General features: G+C 49.1%; 1 protein-coding gene across 1 annotated transcript in view; it reads right to left on the bottom strand.

Annotated features, from left to right (window-relative positions):
• Positions 1 to 805: 805 nt before the first annotated feature.
• The window catches only part of LOC121854222 (cadherin-related tumor suppressor-like), a 69,088-nt gene continuing 45,249 nt past the window's right edge, over positions 806 to 24,644 (bottom strand). The window contains 7 exon segments of the mRNA XM_042348729.1: positions 806 to 4,802; positions 9,154 to 9,832; positions 11,467 to 11,626; positions 11,846 to 16,742; positions 17,188 to 17,278; positions 18,005 to 18,167; positions 18,757 to 18,937. Coding sequence (XP_042204663.1) covers positions 3,136 to 4,802; positions 9,154 to 9,832; positions 11,467 to 11,626; positions 11,846 to 16,742; positions 17,188 to 17,278; positions 18,005 to 18,167; positions 18,757 to 18,937 — 7,838 coding nt within the window. The 3' untranslated portion in view covers positions 806 to 3,135.

The following is a 24,644-nucleotide window of genomic DNA, read 5'->3' as shown; positions in this document are numbered from 1 at the left end:
CCATTTCAATAAATCCAGAAGAGAGGAAAATAACAACTACTGACAAATGCAACAATACCAAGTGTACTGGCAGCTACTGTTACGATAAATCATAATTACCTTTTTGTTCTTCGGTGACGAGGCTCTCCATGTTGTTGCTAGACAGATATCAACACTGTCAGTTATTATTATTGAATGGAACTTCCAATTGTCCTTAATGTAGTTTGTAGTTGCTGGCACAATAGTAACTATAAAATGTTCTTTAATTATATAAAAAAATGGGGGGATAATTCACCACTGTTACATATGTAATTTAAATACAAAGTTGACTGCATTTTGTCAATAATTACAGGGATATAGTAGAGAGCGCCGGGACCAGTGCAGCCCCGACACTCACCCGTCCTAAACTCTTCTCGTACATTGGAAAATTATTTTTTCCAATATACAAAGAATATTACAAAATTATAATGAAATCAAGTAACAAATCCTACTATATTACTATTTACATATATAATGAATATATTTAGCCGCAATAATAATATTAACTTGTAATCAACTTGGTGTAATTTGTTCATTTAATCATCAAGAAAATGGCGTCTTGGGTATGTAAGCTTTTGAATTTATTTTACAAGACTATATTACATTAAAATTATACCCCGTAAGCAGATAGTTTTCTTTATACATCGCGCTGAGACTTGTAGCAAATATACCTCTCTTGAAGACCAAAACACTTGATAATGCTTCTTTTTCTACGTAGATAAGATAAAGGAGGGAGCGTAGAGTTTAATCCTTCCTTTACCTACACAAGGAGTCAAAACAATAAGACTCGCATTACAAATGTTTATTACAATATCACTTTATACATAAATCACAAGGTGGCAGGGTACAACAGCAGTATCTCTCGCTCCATTCATACTGATCAAAAACAACAACAAACAATTTGGCACACATAACGTGGCTTTGACTTACTTAAGAATGCAACTGTACAAATAGTCAAATATATATACAAGGAGTTGATAATGTACAAGAGCCATAGTATTAACCCTAGTATAGTACAAAATTGGGTCCGTTGCAGATAGTTCTAGTATTTTTAGGCTTTGAGTTATATTTACTCGACATATTCTTAACATGAAAAATGAAAACAAAACAAATAATAATAATCACTTTAGGGGTAAGTTTTCTTGCTTATATCACAAGAACAACATTGTTTTGGAATTTAGGTAGACAATTGATTTTCATAACAAATTATCTATTTTTTTTAATCAAATTAGAATGTTACTAACAGCATTCAGCCAATCCAAAATTAATTCTATTATACCTTTTAACAAATCAGGACATTATAATGTAAGATAATCCCTCAAAGAAAAAAAAAAGAAAATATATAAGTCCATTTAATTAACTGCAAAACCCCCGGGATCCGCTCGAGAGGTAGACCAAGTCAGAGTCACAGACACACACACGAACACAGGCGATGACGGGCGATAATAACAAAGTGAACTTGGAGTAAATAGTTGAGGAGATAGTTAAGGCTCACACGAACGATGGATAGTCCACATAACTGAAGATGTAAGAACTTACCTTTATGATTAAGTAAAGCTAAAATATAAGAAAATCGTTTATATATATCATTAAATTTGCACCAAGACTAGATTTAGTAAATAGCGTTCACGTGATAAATGTTGGGCGACAGATTTCACGTAAAATTTCTAAAAGATTGTACATGAATTTAGTCTTTTAACTGATATTAAGTGAAAGTATTTAGTTAAGGTAAAGTCTTAGTGTTTTTTTTTTTATGTTACATTTAAACATTATTCTTATTGGAGCTTCAGTCAACCAACCAGATCCATCTCTTTAACATCTTCAGTTGTACAAACCTTTTAAAAATCGTAATCTACATCACTTTGAACGGAATACATTATCAGCAAGACTTAACAACTAGTGTTTTATAAATAGTTACATGATGAGTACAAAACATCTGGGACAAGGTTGTAGTGAACATTTCTGGTGCATAGTATCGTCCGCCCCGCTGACATCATCATCATCAACACTCTGGCACTGGAAGACTCTCACGGATCCCATTCTTTGATTATGGCAATTAAAAGGCACCTTAGTTCAGCTTTGTTGAGGGATAAAAAGATTTGGCCATTTCGAGTTTTTACACGACAATTGTAAGACCTATACGAAATTTGTTTTAAATGCATAGCAGCAGTAATATAGAGGAAAAAAAACTTAAAACAAGAAACATTTAAATACATAAGTTTGGCCTCTGAGAATTCACAATATTTCCTATGAATCAAAGAGCACAGGGCACTCCTACATTTGGCAACTCGGAACCAGAAACTCTCATCTATTATTACGCGAACAATCAACAAAGTTTTGGCAACGTGAACTGGAGTATCAGGTTGATAGTAGGTCACATATAGGCACCTTGTTAACGCATTTGGCCGCTTGAGACGTGATGCTTACTGAAGAAAAAAAAAAGATGAAAATGAACATTGTGTTGTGATACTACCATTTGACCACTCAACTTGCACTGATTGTTTTCCGACTGATTTATTGGCTTCGTCAACAGAGGTCACTGTCCTCGCACATGCCAACTGCCGTCAATGTCTCTCTCATAAATGGCCCGGGCAGAAAATAGAAAATTCGTTAATTAAAAAATATGGAGCGTCCTCGCTGGCAGTGTTCGTGACACTGTGTCGAGTCGCACTTTTGTGTACAACTAGAAGCGTAGTTTGAGTAACACCTTCACGAGATATAATGGGCACAGTGACGTGGTCCTCCTCCTCCTCCTCCATGTGACGAGGTCTTCCTCCTCCTCCTCCTCCTCCATTTGATGAGGTACCGAGGTGCTCCTCCTCCTCCTCCAGGAGTCTCGTGTCCTCACTGATGGGAGGGCCCCGTCTACCACTTCAGCCCTAATCCGCCTCGCCCCCCACGTCTAGTCTCTCGTTGAAGGACGTCCTCGCCTGCAGGGGTGTCGTCGCCTCCATCAGGGACAACATCGTCTTCAGTGACGTCATCTCCTTCAGGGGCGCCAGAGGGACCATGGTGGGGTACGCGGACTCGTGAGGGTTGTGTCGGGCTTCTTAACTCCTTATAAGTTATAGGCTTTGGCGGCTGCTATATATCTTCCTCGCTCAGCTGTGATCGCCGCTATACGTACTCCTCGTTGGGTTTGGGTGTGCCCCGAGCGCTCACCCGCCCGTTGGTGGTGTTGTCCGGTAGTTCGGCTATGTCCTTGAACACGCCCACTAGGCTCTCGAAATTGGGACCCCAGTTGAGCAGATAGTCCCAGCCGAACGTGGAGCCGTTGGGTGGCTTGTAGGAGCTCATGTTGCTCAGGTCGTCGTCTGACGCCACCAGTGTGCTGAGCGAGCCTCGAAAAGAATCAAAGCCGTCGTAATTCTTGGCAGACTCGTTGTCGTGCTCGTTCTCGTTGTCTACCTCCGCTAACTTGCTGAAGATCATGTTGCCAGGACCAAAGTCGCGGGTAACCTTCTCGTAATTGTTCTCGTACTCAAACTCTGAACAAGTGAAGGAATCATTGCCTGACTCGTCGGTGGAGGAGTCTGGAGGCTCCAGCAGCTCTGTGTTGGTCTCGATGAGTTCTGCCAGTTTGTCTTTGCGTTGGTTGTCCTCACTGGAGGAAGACACAGCGTCTAACGTAGACACCAGCGAGGAGTTGCGCGGCCTCGTGTTGAGACGCTCGATCTCCTCCGGCGTGAGGCCCAGACTCACGCTGCTGTCGTGTTTCTTCTTCTTCGTCGACTGTGACGATGCGTGCATAGACCCAGACGACTGAGACAGGTGTGACACAGGTGAATTGAGTGATCTCTCACTAGTGGACATGACGTCCTTCACACCTGGCCCTTGTGAGGTGGCAAGGAGAGCTGTCTGCAGGGGTTTGCCGCTAATGTCCTGCAATGTGAGAATACGCGGCGTCTGCTGCGACAGTTCTGAGGAGGGGGAGAGGCGAGCAAGAGGTGTAGACTGCATCTTGAGTACAGAGGGCGACTCCCGCGGCGCCACAGGGTTAGGACTCTGCCGCATCAGGTTGCGGGGACTCTCGCGGTGCGGTGTGTTGGGGAAGTTGTGCGGGGAGTGGCGGTGGTTGTGCTTGTGGTAGCCCGGCACGTGAGGGTTTGTCTTATACTTCCGCACATTGCCGTCTCTGTAACCCTTATAGTGGTACACTATGTCGATGTCGGAGGGCGCGATGGACGAGGCGTTCTCCAGGTCGTAGTGTTCAGGGGCCTCTGAGTCGGGTATGTGGCCCAGGCCAGCCATGGTGTCCCGCTCCTGCAGCTGTGACTCGTCCACCCTGAGGGGGACACCCGGCGACTTGTTCATCACCTCCCGCTCGATTATATCAGGTCTCTGAGGCCGCTCGTGATCACGCTCCTTGTACTTCTTCGTCGCCAGCTCCTGAGAGAGGTGTGAGCGGAGAACGTCGTCCGTCATCTCCGCACTCTCCACGTAGCCGGAGTCCTGCGGTGACCTCCCGGAATCAGAGGAGGTGTTGGCGAGGAGAGCAGACCCGTTCTGCTTGACGTGCACACCGCCTCTCTCTCGTCGCTGGCGCCTGACTCGGTAGACGATGAAGGACACCAGGATGGCGACGAGGAGGAGTACGAAGAAGACGATGACGAGGGTGATGCCGATGGACAGAGGGTCTGTGGAGGTGGCTGTACCCAGGTCTGCCGCTGTGCAGTCTGTGACGAGCGCCACCCCGCGAGCGACAGCCTCCAGCAGCGACCCCGTCGAGTTGAGTGGCTGCACCTCCCCGTCCACACTGAAGGTGGACATACACCCCACGAACCCTGCCGGAGAGAAAGTGGATTAGCTTAACTCTGTCTTAATTACTGAACTGTGGATCATAACACACACACACACACACACACACACACACACACACACACAAGCTCTCATGCATCAACCGAGGAGAGGGAGAGGTAAAAACAGCAGCCAGATAAACCAGCCACATAAATCTTGGTGACATGACACAAGACAGCCAAGACGAGAGTTAATGACAGCGGGGGGACGCCACAAGACCTACCCGCTAACACAGTCACTCCCTCCTCTACCTCCTTCTCCTCATCTACCTCCTCCTTCTCCTCATCTACCTCCTCCTCCTCCTCTTCCGGAAACACAACTATAAAGAATATTTACAACCAACCTCCTCAACTTCACCTGTAAACAATCATTAAAATGACCCATTGAACATAAATAAACAAAGAGACATTTTCAAAGGCATCATAATAAAAGAGCATAAGTCCGTAGTGTTGTCCGTGATACTTTTCCAACCTGGTTCTTCCCTGGCCGCCCTCATTACCACAACATCAGCATCTCTAGACTACATTTGCTGCCGAGAACAGGTTAGGGTGGTGGCGGCAACTACCTGTATACTCTACATTTCTGCAGGTTAATGAATAGTATAGATAAAGACATTTGTTGCAAGTTATAGCTGACGTTAGATGAATATGATTACCATAATTAAGAGAGAGAGAGAGAGAGAGAGAGAGAGAGAGAGAGAGAGAGAGAGAGGTGTCGTCAGTGCAAATCACAGTACAAGCGAACCATGAAACGCTAATAAAAAATGGCTCGTGTACTGGCGTTACTGATCGTTCGTGCTGGCGTTGTTTAGAGGAGGAGGAGGAGGAAGATCAGACTATCGCCATGTTAATGTATTCCTGAAGCTTTATTCTGTAACTTGTTCTTAGTTCTTCCTCTCCCCTCCCCTCTTCTTCCCTCCCCACCCCTTCCTCTCCCCTCCCCTCTTCCCCCTTCCCTCCTCTCCTCCCTCCCTAACCTCACACCTCCCCCTCCTCTCCCTCCTCCTCTTTCCTCCCTCCCTCCAATTCTTCCCTCCTCCTCCTTCCCTCCTCCCCCTCCCCACTTACTTCTCTCAAAAGTTCTCTCCCTTCATTGCCCTCTTCTCTCTCACCCTCTTGCCCCTCGCCTCATTACTCTTCATTCCATCTTGTAGTTCATTATTTACTAAGTAATTTACATGATTAGTATAATTAAGTTCATGAGATATAATATATTCGTGTCTTTATTTATTTTCTAAAGAGTTACAGCGATTTAAATCTGCAAAACGATTTCACTTGGATTAATAAGCATTATATTATCCATAAAACATTTCAGATTAATTAACATATCAAAATAACATCAATATTTAAAAATTTCTTAATATTTTTTGCAAATTATAAAAGTTAACCTCAACATTTCTCTATATCCCATTCTCTAGTCGTTCTCTATCGTTCTGGAGGAGTAACTCAAGTATTTTCTCATGTTATTCTATGTCACAAAGATACACAGTATTGAACACCAAGACAAATTCAGTTTGGGTATAATATTAATTCAAACTAAATCACCACCCAAGAAGAAGAAGAAGAAGAAGAAGAAGGTGGTGGAAGATGAAGAGGAAAAACAAAAAGAACAAAAGCAATAAAAGAACAAGAGAAGAGAAGAGAAGGCTGTATTCCCTCCCCCCCCCTTTGCTCATCCCTCCTCCTCATCCCCCCTGCTCCCACGCCCCTTTCACATCTCCTAATGGTCATTCCTTGTCGAGCGAAGAGACGAGGGTCCTCAACAGTCCACAAGAGGGAGGGAGGGGGGAGGGGGGAGGAGAGGAGAGGGGAGGGGAGGGGGGGGGAAGAGCGAGGGTAGCCTGTCTTGTCTCCGTTATGATGTATAATGTATGAGATGATGAGCTTGATGGGAGCGATAGGCAGGCAGTGAATGGAGGGTTGATAGAGACGATAGGCAGTGGATCAAGAGGTGTGTGTGTGAGTGTGTGTGAGTGTGTGTGAGTGTGTGTGTGTGTGTGTGTGTGTGTGTGTGTGTGTGTGTGTGTGTGTGTGTGTGAGTGTGTGAGTGTGTGTGAGTGTGAGGAGTGTGTGTGTGTGTGTGTGTGTGAGAGAGGTATACACAACTTCCCTGGACTTCTGTTTGGTTCCTCATCCCTTACCACCGCCCACCGCCCACAACAATACTGCCCACATCACAAACTGAGGGAAAGAGTTTAGCCTCGAGACCTTTGAGGAGAAGAAGAAGAAGAAGAATAAGAAGAAGAAGAAGAAGAAAAAAGAAGAAGAAGAAGAAGAAGAAGAAGAAGGTTTTATTCTACCAGCGTCTATGATTCGTCAGCCATCATACCTCAGATTGGGACGACCCTCCCTCCCTCCATCACTCACTCTCCTTCCCCTGTTATAGTACGTGGGTATGTGGATCTATAATATGAAGTATGTGTGGGTATGTGGGTTTGACGTGGGGGTGTGGGTAGGGTGAGGATTGGGGAGAGGAAGGTAGTGGTGGGTTAGGAGACATCAAGGTGAGGTCTGAGGCAGCACTAACTTATACCACACCACACCACCACACTACACCACACCACCAGACTACACCACACCACCACACCACACCACCACACTACACCCCACCACCCCACACCACACCACAGAATTACAGTAGTGTGTGTGTGTGTGTGTGTGTGTGTGTGTGTGTGTGTGTGTGTGTGTGTGACTCCTTTAAATGTCACTTAACGTAATTGTAACTTAATATAATTTACAGTTAGTATCAAACCCAATGAGGTGGTTACATTTAAAGGGAGATTATATTTAAATTTAAGGGAGTAATTACACTTAAGGGAGCTACATACGTCGCCTGCCCCATCGCCCTTAATTACCTAATTCCTCCCTAAACCACAGTAGTAAATATCACCTTCTGTCAATATATTAACGACCCCCATTAATGACTTCCCTCCCTCCTTCGTCTCCTCTTCCTGCCCCCTCCTATACCTGCTCCTCCTCTCCCCTTCCTGCCCCCTCCTATACCTGCTCCTTCTCCTCCCTGCCCCTATCGTTAATTATCACCTAACCCACCGAGCGAACAGAATGACCACAAATGGTGAAGTATTTCTTGTGTGGTTGGCCCCATGGGTAAACACTCTCCCCCTCTCCTCTCCTCCAACCCCTCCTCCCTCCCTAACCCCCCTCCTCCTTCACCTCACCTGTGTTTATTTATCCTCGATCATCAACACAACTAATATGATAAATCAAGTCGTTCTTTTAGGATATTTATTTTCTTCATGTTTTTAGGTAATTAATTAATACTCACTGTTTTGTATTTATGTTTAGTCCTCATAATACAGTCAAGGTGAGGTAATTGGTGAGTGTGTGTTAGTCATATGAGGCGTGAGGTACTGACTGACTGACTGATTTGCTAAGTTTTCTAACGTCTATTAAACTTAAAGGAACGGCCAGGGGTGGGTGGAGGTGGTGAAGGGAGGTGTTAGGGGTGGAAGGTGAGGGTAGGGTAGGGTAGAGGGGGGGAGGGAGGGATGTAGGGGTGGAAGGGGGTAGGGAAGTAAGGGTAGAAGTGGGGGGGGGGTCGGGGTAAGGTAGGGATGGTGGAGGGGGGAGCTATTAACCCCCAACACACGCGATCATCTCATTTAATGGCCCCATACAACTGGCGTTTCTTCCTTCACTCTCCTCAAGGACTGCAGTTATCTATTTCATCGGCGGGGTGTATAACTGAGTGGGCCAGCGTGACACATTTGGAGCCTGGTGGGGGTGTGGGGAGCCTGGTGGTGGGGGTGTCAGATAGGGGCGCCCCTCTACCTACTCCCACCCCCCCCCCACACAGGATCATCTCATCTCTAATTAAGTTGAGGTTATGATACAAGTCTTAGTGTTGTGACCTGACATTAATACACCAGCCTTCACTAACAACACGACGATGATAACAACAACAACAACAACAACATACACCTGAGGTTGAATATCGGTCAAATTGTCCCGTCTCCATTTAGTTAATTAACCTTGACCTACCTGGGTGATGGATGACCTGCCTTTACAGGTAAATGACTGACTTGACTTAAATCATTCTTAATTATGGGATTGGACTGTCACTATGTCGTGAGGAGGAGGACACGACTTGCCCTGCCCTGCCCTGACTCTTAAGAAGGGATGCATCACGAGGCTCATGACTACTGAAGCTTTGATGTAAGCTTATGAAGCTTTTAATTGATAGATAACCTGACCCAACTTCTATGAATAATGGGATAACCAGAGGAGATCTAGTCTCATATGACCTGACCTGATCTGATCTGACCCTCTTCTCTACGAGGGAAACACCTTATGACTGAAGGTAAGGTTGACGACCTACCTGTGAGGGTGTAGGGCAGCTGGCCGGAGAAGCGAGGCGCAGAGCCCAGCGTGAGGGAGGTGAGGTAGGCGTCGAGGAAGTCATGGATGAAGGGCAGGTCCAGCTCGTCCCCGACCATGTTCCCGTCCAGTATGAGTCTGAGGGCCGACTGTTCCGCCAACAGCGTCAGGTTGTGCCAGTCTCCCTCGTTGACAGTCACGTCAGGGATGGTCATGTTGATGGGCTGGTTGGCACCCAGTTTGGACGTGTACTGTAGGAACCCGCCACGAATCTCCACCAGAGTGTAGTCATTGTTGGTGGCGGAGTGCAGCAAGAGGCCGTTCTCCATCCGCGTCCGGAAACTGAAGGAGAGGCTCTTGGGAGGAGGCGGAGGAACCTGGCGTGGGTGTCGGGCGCGGCTGTGGTGGACGTTGATCTCCCGTGACCACCTGGAGTGTTGCTGGTAGAGGCGCGGCAACAGCTGACGTCGCCGGTGTTGCTCCGTGATGAGGAACTCGACGTAGGCGCCGCGGGTGAAGGAGGCGGGGCGTAGGGAAGCCTCACAGTCAGGAGCCACCAGTCCGTTGGCACAGCGGCACATGTGTGTCGACCAGCGGTCCAGGCAGGTGGCACCCTCACCACACGGGTTACCAACACACACGTCAGCCACCCGCTCACACGTGTCAGATATACCTCGGGCCTGGGGGGGGGGGATTATTCAATAAATAAAAGTCACAAATAAACTAAAAAGTTTGGCCACTAAACTATTACCTGACCTTAACTATCAGTGCAATACAGTACATTACAGTACAATACAGCACAGTACAGTAGAGTACAGTACAGCACAGTACAGTACAGCACAGCACAGCACAGTACAGCACAGTACAGCAGAGCACAGTACAGTACAGCACAGCACAGTACAGCACAGTACAGTACAGTGCAGCACAGTACAGTACAGTACAGCACAGTACAGCACAGTGCAGTACAGCACAGTACAGTACAGCACAGCACAGTACAACACAGTACAGTACAGCACAGCACAGTACAACACAGTACAACACAGTGCAGTACAGCACAGTACAGCACAGCACAGTACAACACAGTACAACACAATACAGTACAACACAGTACAACACAATACAGTACAACACAGTACAGTACAACACAGTACAGCACAGTACAGTACAGTGCAGTGTAGCACAGTACAGCACAGTATAGCACAGTACAGCACAGTGCAGTACAGCACAGTACAGCAGAGCACAGTGCAGTGGAGTGCAGTACAGCACAGTACAGCACAGTACAAAGCAGTACAGCACAGTACAACACAGTACAGCAGAGTGTAGTGCAGTACAGTACAGTACAGTACAGTACAGCACAGTGCAGTGCAGTACAGCACAGTACAGCACAGTGCAGTGCAGTACAGCACAGCACAGTGCAACACAGTACAGTACAGCACAGTACAGTACAGCACAGAACAGTACAGCACAGTGCAGTACAACACAGTACAGCACAGCACAGTGCAGTGCAGTACAGTACAGCACAGTACAGAACAGCACAGTGCAGTACGGTACAACACAGTACAGTACAGCACAGCACAGTACAGCACAGCACAGTACAACACAGTACAACACAGTACAGCACAGTACAGCACACCACAGTACAACACAGTACAACACAGTACAGTACAGCACAGTACAGCACAGTGCAGTGCAGTACAGTGCAGTACAGTACAGTACAGCACATTACAGCACAGCACAGCACAGCACACACAGCACAGCACAAACATTACAACACAGCCTACTGTACTCTACAGTAAGTAATAATTTACGAAAGATAACGAGATGTAGCGATCTGTAGTGCCAACAGTTACCTGTAGTGCCAACAGTTACCTGTAGTGCCAACAGTTACCTGTCGTGCCAACAGTTACCTGTCGTGCCAACAGTTACCTGTAGTGCCAACAGTTACCGTCGTGCCAACAGTTATGTAGTACCAACAGTTACCTGTAGTGCCAACAGTTACCTGTCGTGCCAGCACAACGATTTAGCAGTTACTGTGGTGCCAACTGTCGTGCCAACAGTTACCTGTAGTGCCAGCAGTTACCTGTCGTGCCAACAGTTACCTGTAATTGCCAACGCCAACAGTTAGTGCCAACCAGTTACCTGTAGTGCCAACAGTTACCTGTCGTGCCAACAGTTACCTGTAGTGCCAACAGTTACCTGTCGTGCCAACAGTTACCTGTAGTGCCAACAGTTACCTGTCGTGCCAACAGTTACCTGTAGTGCCAACAGTTACCTGTAGTGCCAACAGTTACCTGTCGTGCCAACAGTCAGTTACCTGTATGGGGCCAGAGAGGTTGAGAGGTCTGCCGTTGATGGAGGCGGTCTGGATACAGCCGATGAAGTCGTCAGCGAGGACCTGGCCGGGCCGCTCCTGCAGGGGGTCCACCGTCATCACTCCGCCCAGGTACAGTGGCTCGTTGTTGAAGTTGAGGGTCCTGCCGGGGAGAACAACACTCATACAGGAGCTACACTACAACACCATTAACACTCATACAGGAGCTACACCACACTATGGTTCTTAACGCATAATGAAAGTCTAGTTTTATTAACCAAACACCAAGAAGATTTAATATTAAGCGAATATTACTGTTGGTTATGGGGCATTAAATAAAACAGTCAGTGCTGGAGGTAACTGTCTAGGGTCGTGTACTCACCCAGTAGGACCTGTGTCGTCGCTGTAACAGGAGGAGTCGCCAGGACGACACTCGCCACAGGTCTCGCCGTTGTGGGTGCAGGTGGCCACGCTGAGGGAGATGACGCGGCCGTTACGTGTCGCCGTCAGCTTGTACCACTTGCCGTCCGCCACGTCACGCCCCACCTGGATCCTGGAGATGGCCGTCCGCGCCCCGCCGAAACTAAAGCGAGGTTGTCCGCCCCTCAGCTCGATGGCCACGAAGTCTGAGCGCCCGCCCGTCTGTAGGCCGTAGTTGTACACGAGGAGCGCATCTGGCTTGTTGGTGGAGAAGGTGATGGAGATGTCGTTGGTGGTGGAGTCGAGGGTTGGGAAGGTCATGTACGACAACTCACTGAAGCTGAAGGTAGACTTCTCACAGTGGGTTCCGTAGAAGTTGATCCTGCAGGAGCAGCTATAACCGGGCTTGAGGGAGACGCAGGTGCCGCCGTTGAGGCAAGGGTTGGGGCGGCACGACTCACTAGCTAACTCACACTGGTTGCCGCGGTAGCCGGGGCGACACAGGCAGAAGAACCCTCCCTCCAGCGTCGTCTGACACGACCCGCCATTACGGCACGGGTTGTCATCACAGGCGTTGGTCTTATCAAACTCACACTGCAGCCCCTGGCGGGTGGGCGGACACGTGCACATGAAGTGGAAACCTTTCCTGGCGCACGTGCCACCAAACTGGCAGGGGTTGGGTGAACAGGGGTCCTGACGCAGCTCACACCTGGGCCCCGTAAAGCCCTGGCGACACCTGCACGACACGTCATGGCGGATGAGAGGTGAGGTGAAGATGAAGCTCGGGGAGTCGGTGATCTCCGTGTCACCATAAGCATGGATGCCGTGTGAACATTCTCCGCCATTCTTACAAGGTGTGTCACTGCAGGGGTTATAGTCAACTATGAGCTGCAGGCCCTGAAGGGACTGAGTCAGACTCGGCTCTTCGGCTGCCAGTTTACGAGTCACCTCGGCTGGTCGGAGGAAAGAGTTAGTGCCAGAGCCAGCCACAGTCAGGGTCAGGTCAGTGTGAGAGTCGACGTCCAGCATGGAGTAGATGCGCACCTGTCCGCCCGCGAACATCGGCAACAAGGTGTCTATGAAAGGTGTGTAATACAGGCGAAGGAACCGCTCGGCCGTGACGTTGAGGAGCCGCAGGGTGAGGCTGTTATCCAGGGTGGCGTTGTCGAAAGACTCGAACTCGAGGGTGACCTTAGAAGTGACGTCTGGATGTTTGCCGTCATTCCCCGAGACGCTGAGGGTGTAGGTCCGGTCCCGCGGGACTCTGGCGGCGTGCAGGTTACAGGCGTTAGGGATGGAAAAGATGGCGGCGTCTTGGGTGAGGATCTGGCAGGAGTACTGGCCAGCGGTGTCAGCATCGTTGGGGTGAACGTCCGCCACCTTGCCTCCCGGGAACACTCCCTGGAACGTCTGCACCTTCACCGTCACCGTCCTTGGTGTTGAGGGTGAGTCGTTCTTGTCCAGGACGATGATCGAGACGGGGTACTCGGACTTCATCTTGGGCTTACCGCTGTCTTCAACCTCTATACGGAAGGTGAGTTCAGGTGTTGTCTCCCGGTCGATACTGCGGGTGGTCTTGACCTCCCCCGTCGCCTGGTCCACGGTGAAGAACTCGCGATGTTCACCGCCCACGATGTAGTAGGTGAAGGGCTGGGTGTTGGGTGCCAGGTCGGGGTCTGTGGCACTCAGGGTCATCACTGACGTCATCGCTGGCTCGTTCTCTGGCACGTACCCTACGATATCAGGCGGGTCAAACTGAGGTCCATTGTCGTTAACATCGACCAGTATGACCCGCACGAGGGTGGTCCCGGTTTGGGGTGGCGACCCGTTGTCTATGGCGCCCACCGTCAGGTTGTACACCTGGATGGTCTCACGGTCTAGCTGAGCTGTTGTCTCTATGACGCCGCTCTGGGGGTCCACCTTGAACACCTGGCCCAGGTTGCCGCCGATGATGGAGTAAGTGAACTGGTTGTTTTGTGGCTGAACGTCTGAGTCAACAGCAGCGACGGTCAGGACGAGGGTGCCCACCAGAGCGCCCTCAGAGAGTCTCGTCTCGTACAGCGGCTGAGAGAACACGGGAGGGTCGTTCCCGTCTTGGATGGAGATAGTTATCTGCGCTTCGTCAGTGTCGTTACCACGGATGCTGCCGGCGTTCTTGGCCATCACCGTGAGGACGACTCTGTTCTGGCTTTCACGGTCGAGGCTACGAGCTACTGTGATGACGCCCGTCGTGGGCTGGATGAGGAACCCTCGGTCGTTGCTGGCGCCGACCAGGAGGTAGTACACCATGCCGTCTTCTCCCTTATCCTCGTCAGTGGCTTGGATGGCGCCCACAGACGTGCCGATCTGTGCAGACTCCGACACTGTGAACTGGAAGACAGACTGGATGAAGCGAGGGAAGAACTCATTGCGTCCTGTGACGTGTACCACCAACGCTGTGGAGCCCCACTGTGAGGAGTCAGCGTTATTGGCAGCCCTGATGTCCAGGACGTAGCGACTCTTCTTCTCGTAGTCAAACACCGTCTTGGAGGTGACCACGCCCGTGTCTGGGTCAACAGCGAAGAACTCCTTCCCGTCGCCGCCCACCAGCGTGTACTGGATGGCCGCGTTACGAGGAGAGTCAATATCCGTCGCATTTAACCTGAACACTGTTGTACCAGCGTTGGCGTTCTCCGCGATGTAAGCGTCATACTGCTGCTGACTGAACCTGGGAGGGTTGTCATTAATGTCAATGAGGATGACAGTGAATATGGCTGTTGACTGTAGAGGAACAAACGCACCGTCGTGGGCCGTGATGTTCAGTTTGTACACCTTGACGGCGTCGTAGTCCAGCGGGTGCATGATGGTCACTGCTCCTGTTTTTTCGTTGATGGCAAACTTGCCAGCCTCGTTACCACTCGTGATGGAGTACCGAACAAATCCGTTGGGGCCTTTGTCGTTGTCCTTGGCAGTGAGCTTGACGATGTCTGACCCCAGCGGCTCATTCTCGGGCACTATGACCTGGTAGCTGAGAGCTGTGAACTCTGGCGCGTGTTTGTTCTCACCAGTGACCGCCAGGGTGACGAGGACTTCATCCTGCAGTGGAGGGACGCCACGGTCTAGGGCGCGCACCAACAGGACGAAGTGTGCGTCTATTCTTCCCTTCAGCTGACGGGCGACGGTGATCCAGCCCGTCTTCTGCTCCAGCACGAAGAAGTCAGTACCATTACCGCCCACCTTCTGGTACTCGATCTCGGCGTTGATGCCGAAGTCCCGATCATCAATGGCCTTTAACTGGATGATAGACTGACCTATGGTGGAGCTCTCAGGGACGGGGGTAAAGTAGCTGTCTTCCGAGAACCTGGGCGGGTTGTTGTTGGCGTCCACCACGTTGATCACCACCGAGCTCTCAGAGGACATGGGCGGCTTCCCGTTGTCGGTGGCCACAACAGCCAGGTGGTATTGGTTCTCAGGTGATGGCCCCTTGAGCGTGTGCTTGTACTGGAGCGCTTGTTTAGACAAGATCTCTCCACTTGCTGGGTCAACACTGAAGAAGTCTGATGGAAACTTGAGGGAATAAGATATAACACTGTTTGGTCCTTGTTTGTCCCGGTCTGTTGCTGTCACCTGACCCACGAAGGCCACGCTGCGCTGTAGCTCTGGGAAGTTGAAGACGTAGTAACTCTGCTCGAACTCTGGGGCGTTGTCGTTCTCGTCCTGGACGGTGATGGTGAGGGGAGTCTCGGCCCGCCACGACCCGTCAACGGCGGACACCTTCAGGAGGTACTCGTCGTTCAGCTCGCGGTCGATGGCTCTGGCCACGGTCACGTTACCACTCACGGAGTCAATGTAGAATTTACCGCCAGGATTCTCAGTGAAGCTGTAGGTGGCATTGGCGTTCTCTCCGATGTCTCGATCACTTGACGTCACCTGGATAACAAATGTTCCCACCTCCGCGTTCTCTGTCACGTTGACGCTGAACAGCCGCGTGAAGCGCGGCGGGTTATCGTTCTTGTCCTGCACTGTGACCACGACCATGGCTGTGCCCGTCTGTGCCGGCGTGCCCTTGTCCACCGCCTCCACCGTCAACGTGTACACCTCCACCTCCTCCCGGTCCAGCTGGATCTTGGTATAGATCTGGCCCGTCTCAGCGTCCAATGTGAAGGCCTCAGCTGCCGGTGAGTCTCGTCTCAGCTGGTAGATGACCTGAGCGTTGGTGTCAGAGTCTCTGTCGGTGGCACTGACGGTGGCCACCAGCTGAGGTGGGTTCTGGGCCTCCAGGATGCTGGCGTTGTATATGGCCTGAGAGAACACGGGGGCGTTGTCGTTGTAGTCGGTGACGTTGACCACCAGTTGGGTGACGGAGGTGAGGGGAGGGTCGTCAGTGTCTTCAGCAGCGACCCACACCTCGTACCGTGATGCCGTCTCATAGTCAAGGCCGTACTGAGAGATCCTCAGTTCCCCCGTCTTGTCGTCCACTGTGAACGCCTGACCCACGTTCCCGCCGGCGATGCTGAAGCGCACGGTGCCTGATGGTCCGGCCTTGGGGGACGTGGCCGTCAGAGTGGTGACAAGGTCTCCCCGCGCTGCCTCGCTGAAGCTGAATGTCTTCTCTAGAGGCTCGAAGACAGGAAAGAGGTTGTCGGGTTGGAGGTAGACCTGGAGTCTGGCTGTGGTGGAGAGGGGCGTGTCGCCTGAGTCAGTGGCCAGGACCTCCAGCTGGTATTCTCCCTCCCCCGCCAGGGCTGTCGACGCCTTGATCACTCCCGTCTCCTGGTTCATATAAAACTTGTCGGCGTCGTTGCCAGAGAGGTAGTAGGTGACCCTCCCGTTCACACCTTCGTCAGGGTCAAGAGCCTCGCCCCCAAACACGAAGTTACCTGGAATGAGACACACAAGAGGCTCAGTAAGTCACCGCCACTCGCTCAAGACCCAACACTGTACAGTACTAATGTAAGTCAACACACGAGAATAAATAATAAATGGCTGACCATGACTCATAACGATAACAAGCCACCATTATCTGCCACATACAAGGGAGAGAGGGTGAAGGAGGAGAGGGAGGGAGAGGGGGTAGAGAGGGAGAGTGAGGAAGAAAGAGGGTCAAGTAGGTGAGTGAATGAAGGAGAGGTGCGAGTCGAAGAGTCGGGGACCACGAGGATGAGTACTTAGAGGAAGAAGAATGAGTAAAGGATAAATGATGAAGGAGAGATGAGCAAGAGTGAGTAAGAAAATGTGAGAGAAAGAGGGAAGGAAGTAAAGGAAGAAAATACAGGTGAGGGGAGTAAAGAAAGGTTAGTAACACGGGTACAGTAAGGGCCTCACCTGGCGCCATAGGGTCAGGGACGTGGATGAGGTACTGCCCCTGGGAGAAGGTCGGAGCGTTGTCGTTCTCGTCCAGCACCGTCACCCTCACCTGCACGACACGACACGACACGTTACAACACAGTCAAGGAAAAACACTTCTCTTGTAACATACATACATATATACATACATGCAAATAAATCACTGTAAGTGCGCGTGATCCATGTTTATGTTTCATATGTGGTTATCAGCACATACTTACACACATATCTATGATATAATCATTAATCAAACGCCTGGTAAATGTGTATAAACAAATCAATTATTATTCAGAAACAAATTTAGCCGAACTGAGAGAAATCTGGCTATAAGTCTCGTAAAGTGTGAATACAAATACTGAAACTGTACACTGACTGACTCTTGCAATATATATAAACGAAGCTTAAACAAAAATATACAAACTGTACAGCCTCTCTTTTACTCATTACAACTCTCGTAAAGTGTGGAGAAAACTTAACAAACTGTTTGGTGTGTAAATACTAACTCTTACAAAGTACAAAGGCACATACAATGTTTACAAGTGTACAGTAACTCTCGCAAAGTGTGGAGAAAACTTAGTAAAACTGTGAGGTGTATGTAAACACTAACTTACCCAGGCCACTAAGGAAAAAATTCGTTGTTTACTTGTGAATGGCAACTCTTGTAAAGTGTACAGGAAAATAACCCAATTGTTTGCAGCCTCATCCATGCCAGGGACCGAGAGGAAAATAAACATTGCAAACTGTGCTGAGGAAGGTGATGTGACTAACCTGTACCGAGGAAAGTGACATGACTTACCTGTGTGGTTGCTGACCGGGGTTCTGTGAGGGAAGAGTCTTGGGCCCCCAGTACCAACAAGTACTGTCCCACACTCTCACGGTCCAGCTTGGCTACTGTCCTGATGATGCCAGTCCACTCCTCCACCACGAACACTCCTGCTGCGCCTTCCACCAGAGAATACCTGTAGAGGGTGAGGGCGGTGTTTAACATTAGGGGATACAGGTGTGTTCTCGCAGGTAAATAATATAATTTAATATGAACTAAAACTTACTTAGAAACTATTAAATTTGAGCATTTAAGTAATAAGTACAGGTAAAGTGGACTTGATCATTTAAGTAATAAGTACAGGTAAGGTAAGTCTTATTTGATAAGTCTCTTAAGTTAGATGACCAAATAGTGTTGTCATCTACCTGTAATTAAGAGGTTCGTAGATTGTTGCCATAGTTAACAGGTGAGTCTTTGAGAATTGGGGCCCTGAATTGTGGTAGTCATGTCCCTGAATTGTGGTAGTCGTGTCCCTGAATTGTGGTAGTCGTGTCCCTGAATTGTGGTAGTCGTGTCCCTGAATTGTGGTAGACGTGTCCCTGAATTGTGGTAGTCGTGTCCTTGAATTGTGGTAGACGTGTCCCTGAATTGTGGTTATCGTGTCAGTATATACTATGTGGTAGTCGTGTGAGTAATTGTGGTAGTCGTGTCCTTGAATTGTGGTAGTCGTGTCCCTGGCCTGCGTCAAGAGCATCATCCTGCAGAAGGTCTCCCAATTAACTTACCTGATCTTAGCGTTAGCACCTGCGTCTCTGTCAGTAGCGGCCACAGCGATTACCTGAGTGTCGGGATCTACTGACTCACTCACGGCGGCTTCGTATTGGTCCTTGTCAAACCTGGGGGCGTGGTCGTTCTCATCCTGCACCAATACGGAGATGGTGCCCGTCCCTGTGAGTCGTGGGGTGCCTGAAGAAGTAGCAGAAGGTGAGGGTGTTAGTTGTCGGTGATTTTATTTTGTATTGGTTATTGTCGACAAACATAATTACTACTGTCGACAAACGCTTATAGTTATTGTCGACAAGCATATAATTACTACTGTCGACAAATAAATACTGAGTACTGTCGACAAACACATAATGACTGTCGACAAAGGCCCCAAACTACTGTCGACACAGAGCTCCTCTATAAGACCAGCCTCGACGGGGTGACACAAAACTCCTCGTAATACTGATAACAAAATGGTGATTACCTCATGACTTCTTAACCATGGTGAGAGAGAGAGAGAGAGTAACATTCACTATCAATTCCAAAGCTCAGAAAAACCTTCCAATTTCTTAACTCGCCCCAAACACCTGATGTCACTGATATCATTTCACTTGTGACGTCACTGTGGTCACCAAACTCTCCCTCGGATAATGATGTAATGATGAGGGATAATAGTGATGATGATAATGAAGGAATAATGATGGTGTATAATGAGTATAAATGGTGATATAATGAGATGACGTTGATACACTCTCACTCTCTCTCTCTCTCTCTCTCTCTGTCACAATGGCTCACTTTCTCACTCTGTCTCTCACTCACTCACTTTCTCTCTTACAATCTCTTTCTCTCTCAGTCATTTGATCTCCCTCTCTCTCTCTCTCACGTTCTCTCAATTTCACTTTTACTTAACATTTGCCACTTGAGGGAGTAATGGGGTGCGGGGGTGGGGGGGGGGTAGGGGGGTACACAGGTATTTGATGTGGGTGTGGCTCTCTCTCTCTCTCTCTCTCTCTCTCTCTCTCTCTCTCTCTCTCTCTCTCTCTCTCTCACACATCACGCCTCTAAATTATCTCACTTAACCTATCTCTTAACGAGGCTTCATTTAGAGATAAAAAAGTCTGAAGCCAACCATAATTGAAGCCTTTTTAGTGGGTTAAGACGAGTCATAAATGGTTACATAACGAGAAGCTTCGTGGCTGAACAACGAAGCCTCACATAACGGTTCGAACGCTGCTTCACCTCTCCCCTATACACGATAATTAATACAACACAAACACCAGAAAAATCACAATAAACAAACATTTCTTTTATTGTTGTTATTTTTATTATTAACATCTAACAAGTTCTCAACAAGGTCTCATTAACGACTGAACTACATCATTACCGGAAGTTGGCCAATGAGGAGGAGGAGTAGGTTAAGAGGTGAGGTAAATTAGTGAAGCGTGGAGGAGCGGTGGTGAAAGTGGTTAGTGGCAGAGAGGGGGGTGAGGGGGGGGAGGGGTCAAGTAGTTAGCAGTCATGGATGTTGTTATGTTTGGGGGAGGGGGGGAGGGGGACTCAGCTCACAACGGCCCCGCCCAACCCCCCCCCTACGCCCCCCCTCCCCTCTCTCCATGCTCTACACCCCTCACCTCCTCTACCTCTACCTCTACCTCGAAGAAGAAGTGATTAACAGCATTATTAGCGACAACAGCACGAGAGAGAGAGAGAGAGAGAGAGAGAGAGAGAGAGAGAGAGTCAACACATGCTTCTCTCTGCATTAATTACGTTCCTCACACAACTTTCTATTTGGTCAAGACTGTCACGCTGGCCCTCCTCCTCCTACTACTCTTCCATCTTCCTTCTTTCCCCCTCCTCCTTCCCTCCCTCTTGCTCCTTCTTCCTTATTCATTCTTTCCTCTTCCCTTCTTCCTTACCCCCTTCCTTCTTTTCCCTCCCTCCTTCCTCCTCCTACTTTCCTCTACCATCTTCCTTCTTCTTCATTTCCTCCTTCTCCATTCTTCTTAGCAGGTTAGGTTAGATAAGGCTGACCACCACCACCACTACCCACCACCACCACAACCACCACCACCACCACCACCACCCACCACCACCCACCCCCCACCCCCCACCCCCACCCACCACCACCCACCACCCCACCACCACCACCACCCCCCACCACCACCACCCCCCCACCACCACCACCACCACACCACCCACCACCCCACCCCACCCCACCCCCACCCCACACCACCACCACACCCCACCCACCACCACCACTACCACCACCCACCCCCACCCCCACCCCACCCCACCCCCACCCCACCACCACCACCCCACCACCACCCCACCCCACCACCACCACCACCACCCCCACCCACCCCACCCCACCCCCACCCACCACCACCCACCACCACCACCACCACTACCACCACCCACCACCCCCACCACCACCACCACCCCCACCCCCACCATTGAGTCGTGCATCAGAGAGTGTTATATACAACAGCGTAAAGTTTTGTTTACGTGTTGTTGTGAGGGGAAATGACCCCACCCCTCGTGTGACCTCTTCGTGACCCACCCCCTCGTGTGACCTCTTCGTGACCCACCCCCTCGTGTGACCTCTTCGGACCCCACCCCTCGTGTGACCTCTTCGTGACCCCCCTTAACACGATGGTACAAGGCGCCCAATGGTCACACACGTTGCCACCCTTCACCGTCACTGTCTCGTAATGTGAATAACAAAGTGTGAGGCCAGACATACTGCCTCACACGCCTGTTCTCACGCATTTGTGAATAAGTTACCCTTTATGTATAGAACTAAACAAATAATGTAAATGAAATACTGTGTAACATTCAGTGCCATAATATCCTGACAACCGGGGTTAATTATTATGACCCTTTGTAAACCCTACTCTGTAATCCTTTTGCGCTACCGCTCACAGGATGAGTGTGGGGTGCACAATAAAGTAGCCGCTGCAAGCGGCAAAATAAAAAATCAAAATCAATGTCTCTCCCAGGATGCGGGGTAACGGCGCAGCATGGTGGGGAACACTGCGCACGTATTAAGTACCGCGCACATATTGGTTAGGTTAAGTTGGGTTAATTAAGAAGGTGTTCGGTTAGGTTAGGTTAGGGTACAATGACTGGGGGTGGGGGAAGGGGGATTGGACTCACACCTTCATCTGTCACCTGCGACCATGGCTAATTAAGAGTAAGGATGACACCTGGTCATTAGCGCATCATTAACTCGGTAAACACAAACAGTAGTAAATTAAGAGACTAATTAATGACGTATAGGCAGTGTGTCTAATGGCGTAGTTCGGGGAGGAGGGTGGACTAATTACCCTGGCACGTCATTAGAAGAAGCAGCAGCAGGTATAAGGCTGAGTAATTGACAATAATGAGTAATTAGGTAAAGGGAGGTGGAGGAGGAGGAGGTGAGGTGTGGAGGGGGAGGAGGGGGCAGGAAGGGGGTAGGAGGAGGGGGTAGGAGGAGGGGGAGGAGGGGTGTGTTGTGTGTGTGTGTGTGTTTGTGTGTGCCAATTAGTCATATTTCCGCTCTAAATAGGCCAGGCGGGGATGTAGAGAAGGGGTAGGGGAAGAGGAGGGGAAGAGGAGGGGGAAGACGAGGTAGGCTTACAGGTGGTGAATGAGAGTGGTTGGGACACACACCACACGTTCACAGATCATTAATTAAAAGCTACCAGGTAGACAGCTACGTGTGTGTGTGTGTGTGTGTGTGTGTGGTGTGTGCGTGAAGGAAGGTAGGTGGTATAGGGTGGGGACAAGAAAGAAACAAAAACAAAGAAAATAACATCTTCCATTTTTACTCTTTGTATTATTATGAATATCTTCCCCCCTCCTCCCCTCCTCCCCCCTCCCCCATCGTGAGTGCCCACCTGGACTAATAAAATACCTGGTTATAAGACTCTGGTACCTATAAGACTCGCCAGGTACCTCTATAAGACTCGCCAGGTACCTCTATAAGACTCGCCAGGTACCTCTATAAGACTCGCCAGGTACCTCTATAAGACTGCAGCTTATAGCTCGCAGGTACCTCTAGCCATGCCTTGTCAGGTACCTCTATAAGACTCGCCAGGTACCTCCTATAAGACTCGCCAGGTACCTCCTGCCGGTCCTTAAGACTCCCAGGTACCTCTATAAGACTCATGAGTACCTTATAAGACTCACCAGGACCTCTATAAGACTCACAGGTACCTCTATAAGACTCGCCAGGTACCTCTATAAGATTTCAGGTACTCTATAAGACCTCAGGTACCTCTATAAGACTCGCCAGGTACCTCTATAAGACTCACCAGGTACCTCTATAAGACTCACCAGGTAACTCTATAAGACTCGCCAGGTACCTCAGTGAACTAGGAATTAATAAAACTCTGAGAATAATAAGCATTAAAGGTATATCGAGTGAGAAGTCTTATATATTTGTGTGTGAGGGGGTCGGAGGGGAGGAGGGGGGTCACTAGAGGGATGGGAGGAGGGGAGGGGTGACTAGAGGAGGGGGTGGGTATCTTGAGGCTATTTATAAGACAACCAGATTACACGCTTCTTACTGAGATCATTTTGCTGAGAGAGTCTTACCTATGGGGGGGGGAGGGGGGAGGAGGGGGTGAGGGGAGGGGTGTGGAGGAGGAGAGGGGGTGGAGATGGTTAAGTTGGCAAAGAAGACTCACATGGTAGGGGAGGAGGAGGAGGAGGAGGAGGAGGAGGAGGAGGAGGAGGAGGAGGAGGAGGAGGAGGAGGAGGAGGAGGAGGAGGAGAGAGAGAGAGAGAGAGAGAGAGAGAGAGGTGTTTGAGTGTTTGTTGCTGCAAGTTCCACCTGCTGGTTGTTTGGAGTACGGGAGGAGTAGTTCTGTTCCTCTTACACCCACCTCCCTCCTTCTGCTCTCCACACAGGCTGCCTGTAACCAACAATCGTCCCACAGATTCAAGTTCGTAAAATTAATAAAACGTCGAGTGTGTGTGTGTGTGTGTGTGTGTGTGTGTGTGTGTGTGTGTGTGTGTGTGTGTGTGTGTGTGTGTGTGTGTGTGTGTGGATGGGGTTAGTTAGGTTTGGTAGACCATCATTACAGGTAACGAAAAAGACGTAAACGTAATCATCACCTGTAGTTATTACCCCCACCCGTAGCACACCTGTGTTGGCCACCACCACCACCATGAACCACTAGTTTAACCACACCACTATGAGTATCCATCTGTCTACATATTTATTTATCCATCCGTCAATCTACCTGTATGTCCGTCCGCCAGTCCGTCTACCTGTCTGTCTGTTCGTTTACCTGTACAACAAGACAGTAATAAAGCTCCCCATTGACCTCATTATATACCTGGATATGACCTCAAGACTTAACATTTACACCTGAGGCAGAGGAGAGGGGGAGAGGGAGGTGAGGAGAGGAGGGGGTATGGGAGGAGAGAGAAACGTCAGGCGATGGTGATTGCTTAGTCTGGCGTTGTTGACACGGACGATGACACATAACCCACTACCATTAAGCTACTGAGGTCTTATGAGAGGGCAAGAGAGTGACATACCACAACGTAAACATATCCTGATCTCTCCTCCCCTCCCAATTCAGCGGGTTTATAAAATATTCATATATCTTAAACCAAATATATACTTTCTTCATATAAACCAATACTTATTTATAAACCCTAAACATTATCTTTATATTTACAAACAATTAAGTATGAAATATTAATATGAATACAACTTTTATTATTATTATTATTTTTTTAGTAATATAGAATCTCAATTTCAATTTCCTCATCTAAAAAATACAAAAAAAAAATAAAACTCACGAGGTGGCAACAGTGGGAGGTTAATCAAGGCACCAGGTATGTAAAGACTCAGGTACAACACCTTGACGATGACTAACTTAAGAGATCACCTGAAGATTGACACCCTGGG

The sequence above is a fragment of the Homarus americanus genome, unplaced genomic scaffold, assembly GCF_018991925.1.
Source record: "Homarus americanus isolate GMGI-L3 unplaced genomic scaffold, GMGI_Hamer_2.0 scaffold13284, whole genome shotgun sequence".
Lineage (NCBI taxonomy): Eukaryota > Metazoa > Arthropoda > Malacostraca > Decapoda > Nephropidae > Homarus > Homarus americanus.
The sequence above is the reverse complement of the archived record's forward strand: the minus strand, read 5'-3'. Positions and strand labels throughout refer to the sequence as shown.